Genomic DNA, 15,312 nt, shown 5'->3' with positions numbered 1-15,312 from the left:
CACACACACACACACACACACACACACACACACACACACACACACACACATACACACACACACACATCTAATCATATTACTCACAAAATTATTACCTGACATTTAATAATTTATGTGTTTTGTTCTGTTTACAGACATTCATCGAGAGATGATCGCAAGTTCAGAAGACCAAATAAAACTGCAATTATTGCAAATGCGAACAACGAGAATCACTATTATATTTTTAATTTATACTAAATTGCAAAATTTTAATATATATTGCTCAAAAGAATACTACAATAATTATTGTTGAAACATGTATAAAAAAAAATCTTTCATAAAACTGTGAACAGTATTGTGAAATAGTCGCAAAACGTGAAATTCTGCTTCAAATGTGCAAAAAATATTGATTTTATCGTAGCATTGTTCTGTACTGTAGTTCTAAATATTAGAGAACTAGCAAGCAGTGAGCAAACGTTCAAAAATACAGTGTGTGATAACAGTTTGATAAAGTGACATCTCTCAGAGTAATGTAACATTCGCTAACATTCTATCGAAATATATTTCGCTTGCATGGGCGCATGAGGAAGGGAACGAAAGATCGAAGAGCATGAATGACAAGAAAATGTCGATTCAGAGGCGCAACTTATCTGATAACTCCGTTTCCACAGAATATTTCAGTGCTTTAGGAGTCGATGATGATTCATCGATCGTTACCAATTTCCCCCTGTTCTCTACCGTCACTTCCAGAATTGTCAATGTCACCTCGCCAATCATCTTGCAGTCATCAGGTCAAGACAGTCTTTTGGAGAATCTTATTATACCACTATATGGTACAATTTTCTTCCTTTCCATCGTCGGGAATTCTTTAGTGCTTATTACTCTGGCGAGAAACAAACGGATGCGCACGGTGACAAATGTTTATTTGTTGAATTTGGTAAGTTTCTATATTCTACTAAATTCTACTTTGTTTCTATTAGATGAAGAATGGCTGTTATAGCTCCTCCATAAATAGTTAACTACCATATGTAGTCAACACATTATTTGACTCTGGCTTTTCGTGGGTAGAGAAAATACATTAAAAAGAGTTGTAATAAATTTAAGCGAAATGTGAAAAGTTATAAATTTACAAAATAAATTATTCTACTTCTTCATATGAAATATCGTTAGATTAATTTTAAAAATTTTACGGTTATTTAATGTACAATTAAGAAGTGTGTATTTCACGATTTGTTTCTAGTAAAAGTATGTGATATATTACTTTTTTTAAACGAATAAAATTTTTTTAGATGCGAATACTGTAAAATGCATCTTAATTTATAATTATGTATTTTAAGAAACAATTTAAATACATTTTTTGTTCATAAATATATATCTTACTTAAAATTCAAATAATAGTACATTCTACTATCGATGCAGATCGGACGCTGCGGAAATTGTTCATCGAAGATCTCGCAAATTAGCTTTCATATTTTGCACACAATGATATTTGGCAGCAACATGCGGTAACAGATTCATCCAAAGCTGATTATGTCGGTGACATTACTGACAACGTGCGATAACATTAGATTGCTCTGTAATTGGTCTTAATTGAATATACCCGAGATGAATACATTCTGACATTATCTTTCATATTTGTTCGAAAATTATTATTAAAATCAACAGGAAACTCATGAAAATTTTTAATCATATTTATAATTCATAATAAATATACAATATTAATAAATTTTTAATTAGCATAGCTATAATAAATATGAAATTCAATCTCACATATCTATAGAACCGTTATACTCTTTAAATATATAATTATTTTTTAATAAAATTTCATCATCATTTCAAATCATGATCTATCAATTATATTCGAATCGATTCGCAAAGTCTTTTTGTGATTTGAACATATGTAATATATGAGCCAAATGAAAAAAGAGCTATATGCTAGAAAGACATTTATATAATGCTGCTTTTTTAATTACATTATATCAATTATTTTTGACACAGTAATTTTTCATCTCCCAATTTTTCATTCCCAGATGGTTAATTATTTAAAAATAATGTGCAAACGCGCATTCTATCTATAGATTTAAACGCTTTTTCAAATCAGGTACGAGGTAAAATATAATATTGCATGTATGCTCAATAAAATATTTCTTGCAACTTTTACAATGTCTCATGTAAGTTTCTGTGCGAGCAAAAATATCCGCTGGCTTGTGCGAGAGTTAATAAATAAAAACAGAGGACGATAAGAGAGGCAACGAGACCAGGAGATTCAAAGGTCTGCAATGTCCTGCGCGCATTTGTTTGCCAGACCGTTTTTGCATATTTCGCGCGAGTAGTGTAGGGAAAAACTGCCAACAGCACCATTTTTTCGGCTACACCGGCTGCTAGTGATTCGTCACGCAAGCATTATCATCATTCTTCCAGAACGAAGAAAAAATGTTAGTCACGTTCGCAAATATCGGAAACCTAAGACTTTTTCTTGCTACGTATTCAATGAGGACGAACAATTGATAAAGTGAGTTTTTTTTATAAAGAATATTTGCGGACGTCATACAGCATTTAGTTTATCAATTTTATTTTATTATATAAAATCGCTGCATAAAAAATCTTCAGCTTATGCAAAAACGAAATTTATCGGTGTCAATCGTTCATTAGTACATGTACTTTATTTAATGTCTAAATTGTTCAAGATACTTTTAATAATTCAATAGATTTATCTTTAAGAGTGTAATTTTTAAATATTGCTATTCATTTCATAGAAAAGACAACAATAAGATATGCTATGAATAAATAATAAAAATAAAAAGTATGAATGATTTTTACAATAAAATAATAGAATATATTGTTAATATTTTATTGATAAATGAAAATCCATTAAAATGATTGTATAATCTTTAATCTAATATATTTTATTTTTATCTGATCGATAGACATTTGATATATATTGCTTTACGATATTTGTTCACTCGTGCACAAGATATGAAAATCAAACTGTTTTAGGAATTTTTTTACATACACTATACATCGAAATTGTTTACGAAAAAATATATGAGTTTTTGAATACTTAAACCAAAAATTCTAATTGCACTTACAAATTGGGAAAGCACAAAAGGAGAAAGCACAATGTACAACGCATAAAAATAATGCAAATATTATTTATAAATATTTAGAATGCAGCGGCAAAAATATTGAAAATAGATTGATAAATAAAGTTCAGTTTCTTTTTTGCTATTTTGCTTGCTCATCTCCACATCAAAGTATCCAATAGCATGCATATCAAAGTATAGATTTTTCTACTCTTTTTTAAATTTAATTCATTCAGATACGTAAAAATATATTGTTTAAATAGGGAATTATTTGCAAAAATATATTTGATATTCCGAGTGTCCGGCGAGATTCTAGCAATAATTCACAGGAAGATGGGACTAAACTGAGTCGAAAAGTTCTATACTATTTTGTACTTTTCGCAATAGTTAACGAGATATTAATTACTACTAAAAATCTACTAAAAATTGCTGAATATTGGTTTTTAATAATTTTTTACTTAAATTCTATCAACTTTAAAGGAGAGACAAAAATTGTTAGTTTTCTTCTCTAAAAGTTCTGAGAATTTTTTTAGAATTTTTTAATACCATATTTTCTCATATTGGTAAAAATAAAAAAATAGCAGTTGATAAAAAATTACTAAAAAATTACTTAGAGTTCTATAAGAAGAAAATAAATGATTTTTGTCTATTGCAGTTTTTCTATAAAGTTGATAGTATTTGAGTAAAAAATTATTGAAGATCATTATTCGGCAATTTTTAAATAGATCTTTGCTTCTATTTTAAACTTAAATCTTCAAAAATGGTATTGGTGCAAATCTTAACTGTTGTGTGAGTTTAAAAGTTGTGTAGGCTTTTTTATATAAAATATTATTTAATAAAAAAATTATTCATTACAGAAATAGAGAAAGGCAACTGTATCATTATAAGTCCTGACGCTTTTTAAATAAAAGCAGAATATCTTAAGTCTTTTAAAGAAATTTAAAATATAGAAAAAATTTTTTTAAAGAAATACATTTATATGCATTGTTTCAATATCGATATGCGCAGAACCCTTATGCATAAAAAAACTAATCTTTCTTGGAAAGAAAAATTAAAATTAAAGTTTCTATTAAAAACACAAGAATAGAATTAATTTATAGCTTTTTAATGATAATTAATAATTAATTAACAAATAATTTCTGAGAAATTAATTATTCAAGATACAAATAACGTATCTTTAACTATTTAATTACGAAAAAAATGTAAAAAGTTTTTTAATACGAAAAAAAGTAGATTTATTAAAGTTCATGCTAAAAAAACTAATCTTAGATTGATAAAAATATTTAACAATATATAATTTTTCGGTATTTTTATTATATTCCTCCAGATTATTTCCGGGCAATATTATATTGTAATATATGTATTATCAATTATAATAAAATAATAAAATCATAATAAAACCATAACTCATATATAATTTGTAAATAATATAAAAATCTTTTGTTATACCAATTTTTATTATAATTTTATGTGTTTTAATATTACCTAATAATGAAAAGCATGTCGTTTTATTGATATTTAATCAAATCCTCATTACAGCTCATCTTCATGAAAGTTTGTGGTATTTGGATCTCATAACGATATTACGCAAAATCTTATAAAGAAATATTTCTTTTAAATAGAAATAATATTACATGGAATAACGTAAAATCATGATTAGATAAATATTATAATAAATTCGTGGTAATAGAAAATTGATAAAAAAAGAAATTTTAACATAATTTTATACGTTAAATATTAAATAATACATTACAGAATAAAAATATGATATTAGTGTAATTCATTTATGATATATATAACAGCATGATTTAAAAAAAATATATGTTTGAAAACAAAATTCGAACAATTACTAATTAATATATTTTAAAATATAAAACAAAGCACGACATTTGGAGAGAAAGTGTTGATACAATTTATCACAATTTTAATGATATTTCTCGTTCTTAATTCTAGCAGAGGTCCATACTTTACAATTATTTTTAAACAGAGTTTCGGCTGCAATTTTTTCAATTTTGATTTTTTAATATGAAACATGCGAACTCTTCCAGTATGATACTTCCACTCTAAAATATAAGAAAAAAATAAATATGTTCAAAAACAATGAATTTCTCAACGGCGTACATCACAACGCAAGATGTTGAAAGCTAATATTATATATTTCAATTGAATAACAATTAAATAAATAAACGTTTCGAGATATAAAACTCATTGTTGCGTTGTTATGTGAATATATTTGTATGTGTAAGTTGGATGAAGGAATGGTGTAATACTGAAGATGATCTAATTTAAGGTCGAAACGTGTATTTATTTAATTGTGTGTTATTTAATTTCGATTAAAATATAAAATATTAACTTCCAACATCTTGCGTTGTGATGTATGCCGTTGAGAAATTCGTTGTGCTTAAAAATTTTACTACGTATTGACTTTGATTGGTTATAAATATTTTCACTCTTGGTTACAGATCCTATTAGTCGCTATAGTCCCACTCGGATTTTACCGAGATAAAATGTATTAATCTTTCATTACTGATTGTCGATTCTCGATCGTTTTAATACAGTATTTCCTAGCACGTATTTCCTTTTGTCAGCCCGATCATCTAAGACATATATTTTCCAAATATTTTATTTCGCATTTTGTATTTCTGCAACCTTCAATAAGAATTCATCTGATAAGCGCCTTAGCAGAGACTTCAGCTTGGGAAGCTTTTCCGGAAATATAGTCAATAAATATAATATATGAATTCGCTGTGTTCGTGAACCGCACAGATTATTGTGTCGATACCAACTCATCGTGTGTAATATTCTTGCAAATAAATAACATCGAGTGAATAAATTTGATTTAATTTAATTTTCTTAATTTTATTAATTTAATTTAATTTAATTTACTCGAAATAGAAAATATTTATTTTTATATATTTATTTTGTGATATGTGATTTGTTGTGTATGCGAATCAGCAATATATTATTGTCTATTATACAAAATATTCTGTGTAGTTTACGAAAAAAAATTGTATATGCTTCTCGGTTGTATATTTAATATCGTAAAATGAAAATTCGAAATTCATTCATAAATATCACAGAATGTAAATTTAATCGCAAGTATTTTTTACGATCTTTACACGTCATTTATTTCCCGTTGGTATTTTGACTAGCGCTGAAAAAAGTTATTTGTGGAAAATTTTAGAATACTATATCCGTGATTTAAATACCAAAGAATTCGCGTATTCATATGGACCAAACATCGCAAATGACATCCCGCTTCAAATTCATCGTCATAATGGCCTTTTGTTCTTCCATCACATGTATCACACGCCGAGCACAGATTCCTCGAATTCCAAGAGAATATACGCCAAGTCATCATAAATAATTTGTAGTGACTACATCTCATATAGTATCAGCTTTATTTATGTGTGCGTTACGTGAATGTGTTTTTGACATCACGAAAAAAAAAAATGGTAATGCTTAGGCACGTGGGATGAAATTCATTATAACCAACGTCACGATCTTGCAAATTTGCAAATTTTGAAATAATAAAAAAGGGAATAATAAAAATTGAACTGTCTTCTTAAGTTAGAATTAAAAAATTTAAGAATTTAACAATAATATATTTATAAATGAATTCGAACACTGCATCTACATATCTTTTCGTGTACAAACAAAAATTTTTTTTATTGATCTAATGTAAAAATTTCGTGCAAATTGGTTCAGAGCGGTACATTTTTTCCAATATGTTATTTGCATGATAAAATGTCAAAGTTGAGATTGCTTAAATGTTACGCTAGTGTTTCCATCAGAAATGATCAATATCACGTTCGAATTCAATATCATTCATCCGATCTCCCTTTCGATTTTTCATTTGTTTAATAAATCTAAGAATTTTAAATCGATATATAACCATTATTTTTATAACATGATTTTTATAATCATAACAATTTAAGAAAATAAATGACTATATCCACATGTTGTATAACACACATTTCTCTTGTCACGCTCATTTATCACCTTTAAAGATATCGATTATTTAAAATATTTTTTATTATTTCTATTTATTTTCAATAGATTACATTGCATCATCTATCTTAATATTTAATTATTATTCTAAATTGTATTGTGCGTTAAGTTTTTAGATAAAATTTGTTTGCGTTTAGAAATTTAAAAACATGTGATAAATAAAAATTAATAAAATATATTAGTATTTATCTATAAAATTTCTGTCAAACTTAAATCAAGATTTCTAGTACATCATTCAATTTAATCTATCTCGCTTCATTTCATCATCGTTGGTGAAGTAAAAGTTCGAATCTGTCTCTGACAGAGGGTAGAATTGAAAGGGCCGAAAACTATTTCGCGTGTAGGAGTCAGTTAACAATTAACTGCCAAAGGTGACAAGTGTATGACATTTTCACGATCGTAACGAAAACGGAGAAAATAATTAAAATAAAATAAAATTGAAAAATAATGGGAGTTATAACAATAGCAATGTTACTAGAAGACCACAAATTTTTTATGCATTTCAATTGCGCTGGATATTTTATTGAAAACATTAATTGGATATAAAACTTTATCTTGAAAGGAACTTGTGATTGCATTTTTAAGAAAAAAAAACCTTAAGAAAAAAACGAAATTTCGCATATGAGATAAACACAAATTTAATGGAATATTGTTTATAGTCAAAACACAAATTTTGTCGATAAAAGATAATCTCACATCTTCCGCAATATACGTTCTAATCCCGTTAACTTTTAGATATTTCTGCTCTGGTAATTACCGACTAAAATATAGCTTCTCTAGAACATATAATGGAATATTTGTTCGCTTAGTAAGCTGTTTGATATAGATTTGTAGACGAATTGTTCATAAGCTTTTCTGACATAAAGAAATTTGAAAGATTCTTCGTCAATGCAATTTAATGGAGGTGCGCTAATAAAGTCACACATCTTTAAAAATATTTAACCAATATCTTATTTGCAATTAAATCAGTTCCGTTGCTTCAATTAAAAAAAAACTTGTTTCTTGTATATCGTATATTTATGATATAAAAAATATGATATAAATAATAATGCTAATAAATAAAGTATATATATATATATATATATATTTTTATTTTATTTATTATCACCAAATTAATACGTATTTTATATACTACTGTTATTTAAAACAATTATAATATTTGCATCTTATTCTTATTTTTTCCCATTAATATTGTATAATATATTCATAAATACAAGAAATTAAAAGGTTGAATTTTTTATCTTTTACTTTTATAAGATAGATCTGCTGAATAAGAATTTTTTAAAATGAAACTTGTGCTCGTAAAAAATCTATATAATAAATATTTTTTTTCGGATGAAAAACACAAGTATGCACTCCGATTTCAATGCTGGATTTTTCTGTGTGCAAACTCAATGCTTTCACATTTCTTTTGTTTAACAACTGCGCCTGGTCTGATCAGAAATCCTGAGACAGAGAGAGAATAAAGCTTTATTTCTTTTTTGGTCAAATAATCCCAATTAGAATCATTTATTTTGTGATGAACTCACGGGAAAGTAAATAGAACAGATAAATCAATTCTCCTTGCGCTGAACAAAAATCAATTAACGCTGTCAGTTAAATTGAATTTCAGATAGTCTATTTCACTACTACAGTCTACTCAACGTATCGTAATTTTTAACAAAAACTTTTGCCCACTTGAAATAAAACTATATGTTTGTCAATTACAATAGAAAGATTTCACATATGAATATAGATTTTTCAAATGCTTCTATATCACGTTAAAAATTAATTCTATGATATAGAATACATCAATATATGCGCTCATGCATTAATATTATTAAAAATGCTGTAAGCATATATAACTTATAACCCGAAAGCTTTAATATTATCATTGAAGAATTTTAAATATACTATATTTAAATCGATATTCAATATTCGAATAACATTGTATTATACCACATTTTCATTTATTTATACAAGTAAGTTTATTATTCCATATTCATGTTAACTATTCCAAAAATCAAATTGTAAACATATTGATAAATATTAAATTGTTTATATATGTGTATATATATGTATATATACATATATAAACATACATACACAAGTCATATACAATATATGTGTATTTATGATACTCATTAAAATATTTCATGAATTTGTACGCAACAGTTATAATATGTAATACGATTTTTAAACTAAAAATGCTAACTAAATATATGCCGTGAAAATAAATAAACTTAATTTTAATGACGAGGCTAAATTTCATCTATTAATGCCGGTACATAGATATACAATAAAAAACGAAATGAAAAAGAATGAATTTATGAAAGAAAAATCAAGATGTTGAATGTTGTACCTACATTTCGCGACAATCAAATAAAGTTACGAAACTTGAATATCTGAAAATAAAATTCTCAATTGTATGACAAGCCAAAAGGTTGTAACGCATTGAAAAAGTTTGCCACTTACATGACAACCTTAGAATAAAAGAATTTAATCAATAAGATCTTAACCAATAAAAATCTTTTATTCTAATTTGCAATTATTTGCATTTTAAGTAAATTAAAACTGGATTAGATCTACTGTTTATATCTTTTTTTGTAAGATAAAACGTTCTTCTTAATATAAAGTTGGAAAATGAAGACATATACCTTCAGCGTTCGCTGTACAACATTTTCAAGTATGTACACAATGGAAGAAGAACAAATTTCTTTTAATATATTATGAGTTTATATACTGAAGATAGTCACGTTCATAAAAATTTTCATGCAATTTTGTAATATTTCTCTCAATGTCACTTTAAAAAATACAATTATGTGTTTACATAGAATTATAATATAACTGTATTGTTGAAGCGTGTTCAAAAACAATAATTTCTGTTTACAACAAGCCTCCCTTGGACGTTTGAACATACTAACTGTAATATGAAACAACTCACATTTCGCAAAACGCAGTCAGGATTATGATCTACGCTTATCGCATCATATTTGAGCCTATTTTTCATAGATGTTTCCTGCGTAGAAGGAGATATAGAGCGTAAACATGTAAACATTGATACAAGCTGTAATATTTATCACGCTGAAATAACACATCTCTGCGTTTCAAAATACTCACAATTTTTTTTTTGCTCAACCGAAATCAGTATCAAATATAAACATCCTAATTTCTCTCCTGTTATCTCTGTTATCTTTGTAAATTTTTTAGCTGTCATATTTTATTCCAATTAATATTAGATTTCCTCTAAAAATATTTTTCAAAAATAGTTGATGAATAAAAGCGAGTAATATAGAGTAAAGTTATATTTTTAGAACTATTTAGTTAATTTTAATTAACTAAATATTTCTAATAATTTTAATTAATTTTAGTTAATTTTAATTTTTAGTTAATTTTTTTATTAAGTTTGGTCTTTAATATAAAGTACTGGATTTAAAATGTATGATATGTATTGACTTATATGTAGCATCTTGCGAAGATCAAAATTTACAAACGATTGAGAAGTTTAAATATTCTTCTAACAAAAAATTTATAACTGTTTCGTTTAAACACCGTGTTACCGTGTGTCCGACTACTTGGAAACAGTTATTAAACTTGTGACTTTTCAACTTTCTGCCTGGCAGAATAACAGGACCGCAAAACGCGAAGAATAAAAGTTTGGCGAAGCCATTAAGTTTAAATCGTGTAGTGGTGTTTCGTTTATATTGATATTATTTTATCTTTCTTGTTTTTTAATCCATTAATACAATACGAGAAACAACATCTTATATATTTTATTAAAATGTTTAAATTCATTAAATTATTCTATCCATGTTTTATGGAATAACATTTTGTATGTCCATAAAAAAATATTGGATAAAAGTGTGTAAATTTTCAATCACTAGTAATGCTAAAATAATGATTTCAGATATGCTATTCCTTTCTGCCATATTGCATATTCTGATGTATATATCTTTATAAAAATATCAATTTTTATTTTTTATGCATTAATTTGACATGTTATTTAGTTCGAACGTAACATCAAACAAAACCGAATGAAAGCTCAGAGCTACTTAATAATGTTTAATATAAAGGTTGCGTAGTAACAATATTGATCCAGTACAATTTTTATAGTACTTATTTTTTGCACATTAGCAACAGTTTTTATTTTCTTATTTTTATTTTTCCTCTCTATCTACAATACTTTCAAAGATCTTTAGTAGTTCTAGTTATTTATTTAAATTTTTTTTATAAGTTAAGTCACGTGTTTAAAATAAAAATTTTCATTGTTAAAATTAGAAGTTCAGTAAACGTTGAATAAAAGAAAAATAAGATTTTTCTTTCTCCTGCGCTTTCCAAGATCATTTAATTTAATTAAAAGTTTGTCTTGTTACGAAAAAATGCTTTCTTTGGAAGACGAAACTATTTATTGCATTACATTAATTTTCATATATGTATAATATAAACAAAAAAAGATGTATATGTATGTAATGTATAACAATTATTTAAAAATATGTAAACAAATCTTGAATCTTCCGGCTAGGAGTAAAATTGAAAATTTCCAGCATCCAATTTATCGTGTCGTTGAAAGCCACTTTCTTGTTGTTTGTTGATGATCGATCGACCTGGACTCGGAACTACCTTTATTTAGCCTCACTAGTCGAGAAAGTACACGAATGAAGAAACGATAAGGTTATTTCTTTCCATCATACTTTGGCCTAAGATGTTTGAACGTCTCTCTATAATGATTTTTGCACTTCCTCAAACTGAAATCCGGAGAAATAAATTTTGATATAAATTATTGATTACATTTTGATCATCTTGCAAATACAACTGTTTGTATGTTGTACGTTTACCAGTTCGGATCGCTGATATTTCTTATTTTTTGCGAACTAGAAATAGCAATTAATCAAATTGTTAATCTCTGTTTTAGGCTGTATCGGATCTTTTGCTCGGTGTATTCTGCATGCCCTTCACTCTCCTGGGGCAAATTCTTAAGAATTTCGTTTTCGGTCTCACAATGTGCAAACTAATACCATATTTTCAAGGTAAGCATCGGTCCATTGTTTTTAGGATAACATAAAAATTGGATTATTGAAAATAAATGTCTCCAATTTTTGTCCCATCATCTCGTCGTTGTAGGGATAAAAGAATTTTCGCGAATCCCTGTACGTGTATACGGCATGAAAATCACAAAAATGTTGTTTATCGCTTATTTTCTCAGATACCATATTCTACAAGACAAGCTGTAGAAAATTTATTAAGTAGAGGATTATCAAGTAAATAAAAATAATCGTTTTAAATCATGTTATCATGTAATAACGAAAGATTTTTGCTCTAAGAAATTAAATCGTTACTTTGCTACTAAATGATGCTGAAAACACTAAATTAGTAATCTGTTAATTTACTTAGTAAGCGGATAATTATTTATTCAAAGTTTATATGGAGCTAAAGTTAAAGCTGCTTTGACATATTTTTTAGTATCTACAAGAAACCCATAGAAATATCTTTCATCGATTTTAATAGGTTTTGGACATGTAAAGTATTCAAAAATATTCATACTTTTTTTGTTGCTTATTTCAAATTTAGCGGTCGAAACAACTCCTGCGGACGAGAATAAATTAATAAATTTAATATTTATTTTCGAATTAATATTAATTTTCGAAAAATGTAAATATACCGTTATTAAAAGAATAAAAAATTTATATATATAGGTATACGTAAATTCAATTCATTTTTATTGATAATCCAAGCATAAATACATGCTTTGGTTTATCAACGAAAATAAAATTTTATTAATCTTTGCGTAAACATTTCTAGAATTTTCAATTGCATTTTAAAGTGGAGTCTAGTTAATTTTAATATACAAATTCATAATTTTATTATGCACAAATATTAGCATAAGTGCTACAATAGTGGCGTAATTACGAGTATTTTCTCATAAAAGAGATGCGTGTTACGCGAAATATATCACGCCAGTAATTTAACAGCCATTTTAGTTTTTATTTTAAAAATATAGTTATACTTTTGTTACAATAGCTGTTCTGCTTTTTTATTTATTACAATAGCTCGTTTCCTTTGGTTTGGTTTAATCTGCGGAAGATTGCGCGAGAAAAATCGCTCGAAAAAGATTAACTTCCGTAATTTATTTATGTTTTTTTCTTTTCGTCTGTTTCTATCAAAGAGAGAGAATATTAATAGTATTGAGTACAAGTTAAGACTGTACACTTTACGCCGCGCATAACTTCTATTTTATTTCACCGAAGCTTTTCAATATTTAATTAAGGAGCACAATTGCTCAGATGATCATGCAATAGAAAGCACTGTTTTTTGTCATTTACTTGCAAAATAAAATACTTCAATTTAATTTTCTTTATACAAATTAACTTTTTCTAGACAAATTATCAATTTTAATTTTCAAAAAATCCTGTATTTCGCAAAAAAAATTCTTTTTTCTTCTTCTATATTAAGTTGTATATATGTACTACACATGTACTACGCATAATATAATTTTTTAATCATTTCTAATAAATAAAAATTGTGTTATATATTGATTGAGAGATTATAAACATATATTATGATATTCATATGTCTTTTTCGTTTCAAATATCTATCGTGATCTAAATTCGCCATTTCTCAATGTTCGCAGAGACATAAATCTTCATTGACATTGAATTTCCGCTTGAAAGTATGACAATGTATATAAATATACAATGTATATAAATATACAATGTATATAAATATATATGGTACTTTGATAAGTCAGTTGTCAAAGTATACCTAGTTTGTATTCGAGCTTTTACGGAAATCGCTTCTATTATATGCAATTTTAAGATCACATATCGAAAGGAAAGAGCTGGCAATGCTAGGTAAAATGCAAGACCATTAGAGAAACATTCTCGTCCACCGAGTCTTTATTACTCTCAACGATGCGTAATAACATTTCCGAGTAATGATGCATGGAGTACTAGTAAAATTTCATATTTTAATAATTGAGTTACAATCCACTCATCACTTTATTAAGGCTGATTAAATCAATTATGCAAATATAAGTTATTCTTTTTATCTTAAATAGATTATTATTAAGTATATTAAATAATAAAGTATATTAAATAATAAATAATATATTAAATAATAAATATTATATAAGTTATTTGTTATTTACGCGAATATAATTTATTATTCTAAATGCACATAACTTCTTTAATATATACACACACACACACACAAATTTAAAGCTATTTAATATTTTATGTAAATATTACGCATGTTCAAGTCATTGTAGAGCTTTGATATGATGACCAATCTGCTACCAATACAACACTCAAAAAGCCTGTTATTGTTAGACACGATATATTTGTTAAGCGAGCAACAAATTATCATTGCGCAATGCATATACAAGCGACTGCAATGATCTAATGCTCTAAGTTGTAACATAGTTCACATATGTGAATAGTAAATACGTATCTGTAATAATTTTTCCGAGTGTGTATATACATGTAATGATGTAATGATAACAATTTATCTGTGAGGGGATAATTAATTATTAATAATAGTTTATATCAAAAATAGTAATAAATTTGAAAATATTTTTGTTGCCTTCCGAAAAATTTTTTGTTTTCATTTGTAATATGTATTTTCTAGCTCATATAGTTAATATATTTACACAAATCGTAGCGGTAAAGCAATATTCTCTTTTACATAAAACACATTATATTAAAGTATACTGATTAATTATTGATTATTCATTTTTCATATGGATTACTCTTTGGAGTATATCTGGAGTATATATTATCATATATCTGAAAATGATATGATAATATAACGGAGAGATACATATATCATCTATTAAAATATTAAAATATTTCCACATCGATTGATTACAATAATAAACTATTCTCATTTATGATATCAACATATAATATTGGATTGTCCGGAAAGTTCGTGCCGACTAACCTATATAATTTAATAAATGTATATTAAAATTTAAATTTTCTACATTTCAATTTTCCTTCAACATCGGCACGAACTTTCCGGACAACCCAATATTATATGTAAACATTTTTTAATTTTCAGTGCTTCTAAAATTTGACACTTTATTTCAGGAATATATAACTGTTGTTATTAAGTAAATAAATTAAATATTTAATTTATTTAGATAGAATTGTACATCCCTGAAATTCGTATAACTTCGTATAATGTATGCTATACGAAGTTATTACGATTGTAATATGTGTATCCACGTTTTGTTCTCCAACCAATGTAGGAAGTACAATTACGT

At 26.4% G+C, this 15,312-nt stretch overlaps 1 protein-coding gene across 1 annotated transcript in view; it reads left to right on the top strand.

Annotated features, from left to right (window-relative positions):
* The first annotated feature begins 589 nt into the window (after positions 1-589).
* Positions 590-15,312, top strand: part of LOC105617697 (cholecystokinin receptor-like) — a 29,183-nt gene continuing 14,460 nt past the window's right edge. Inside the window, exons 1-2 of the mRNA XM_012199252.1 lie at positions 590-916; positions 11,965-12,079. Of these exons, the coding sequence (XP_012054642.1) occupies positions 590-916; positions 11,965-12,079 (442 nt within the window). The remainder of the gene's footprint in view (positions 917-11,964; positions 12,080-15,312) is intronic.

The sequence above is a fragment of the Atta cephalotes genome (genome assembly GCF_000143395.1).
Source record: "Atta cephalotes unplaced genomic scaffold scaffold00013, whole genome shotgun sequence".
NCBI classification, from domain to species: Eukaryota; Metazoa; Arthropoda; class Insecta; order Hymenoptera; family Formicidae; genus Atta; species Atta cephalotes.
This window is presented reverse-complemented; position numbering and strand designations above follow the sequence as displayed.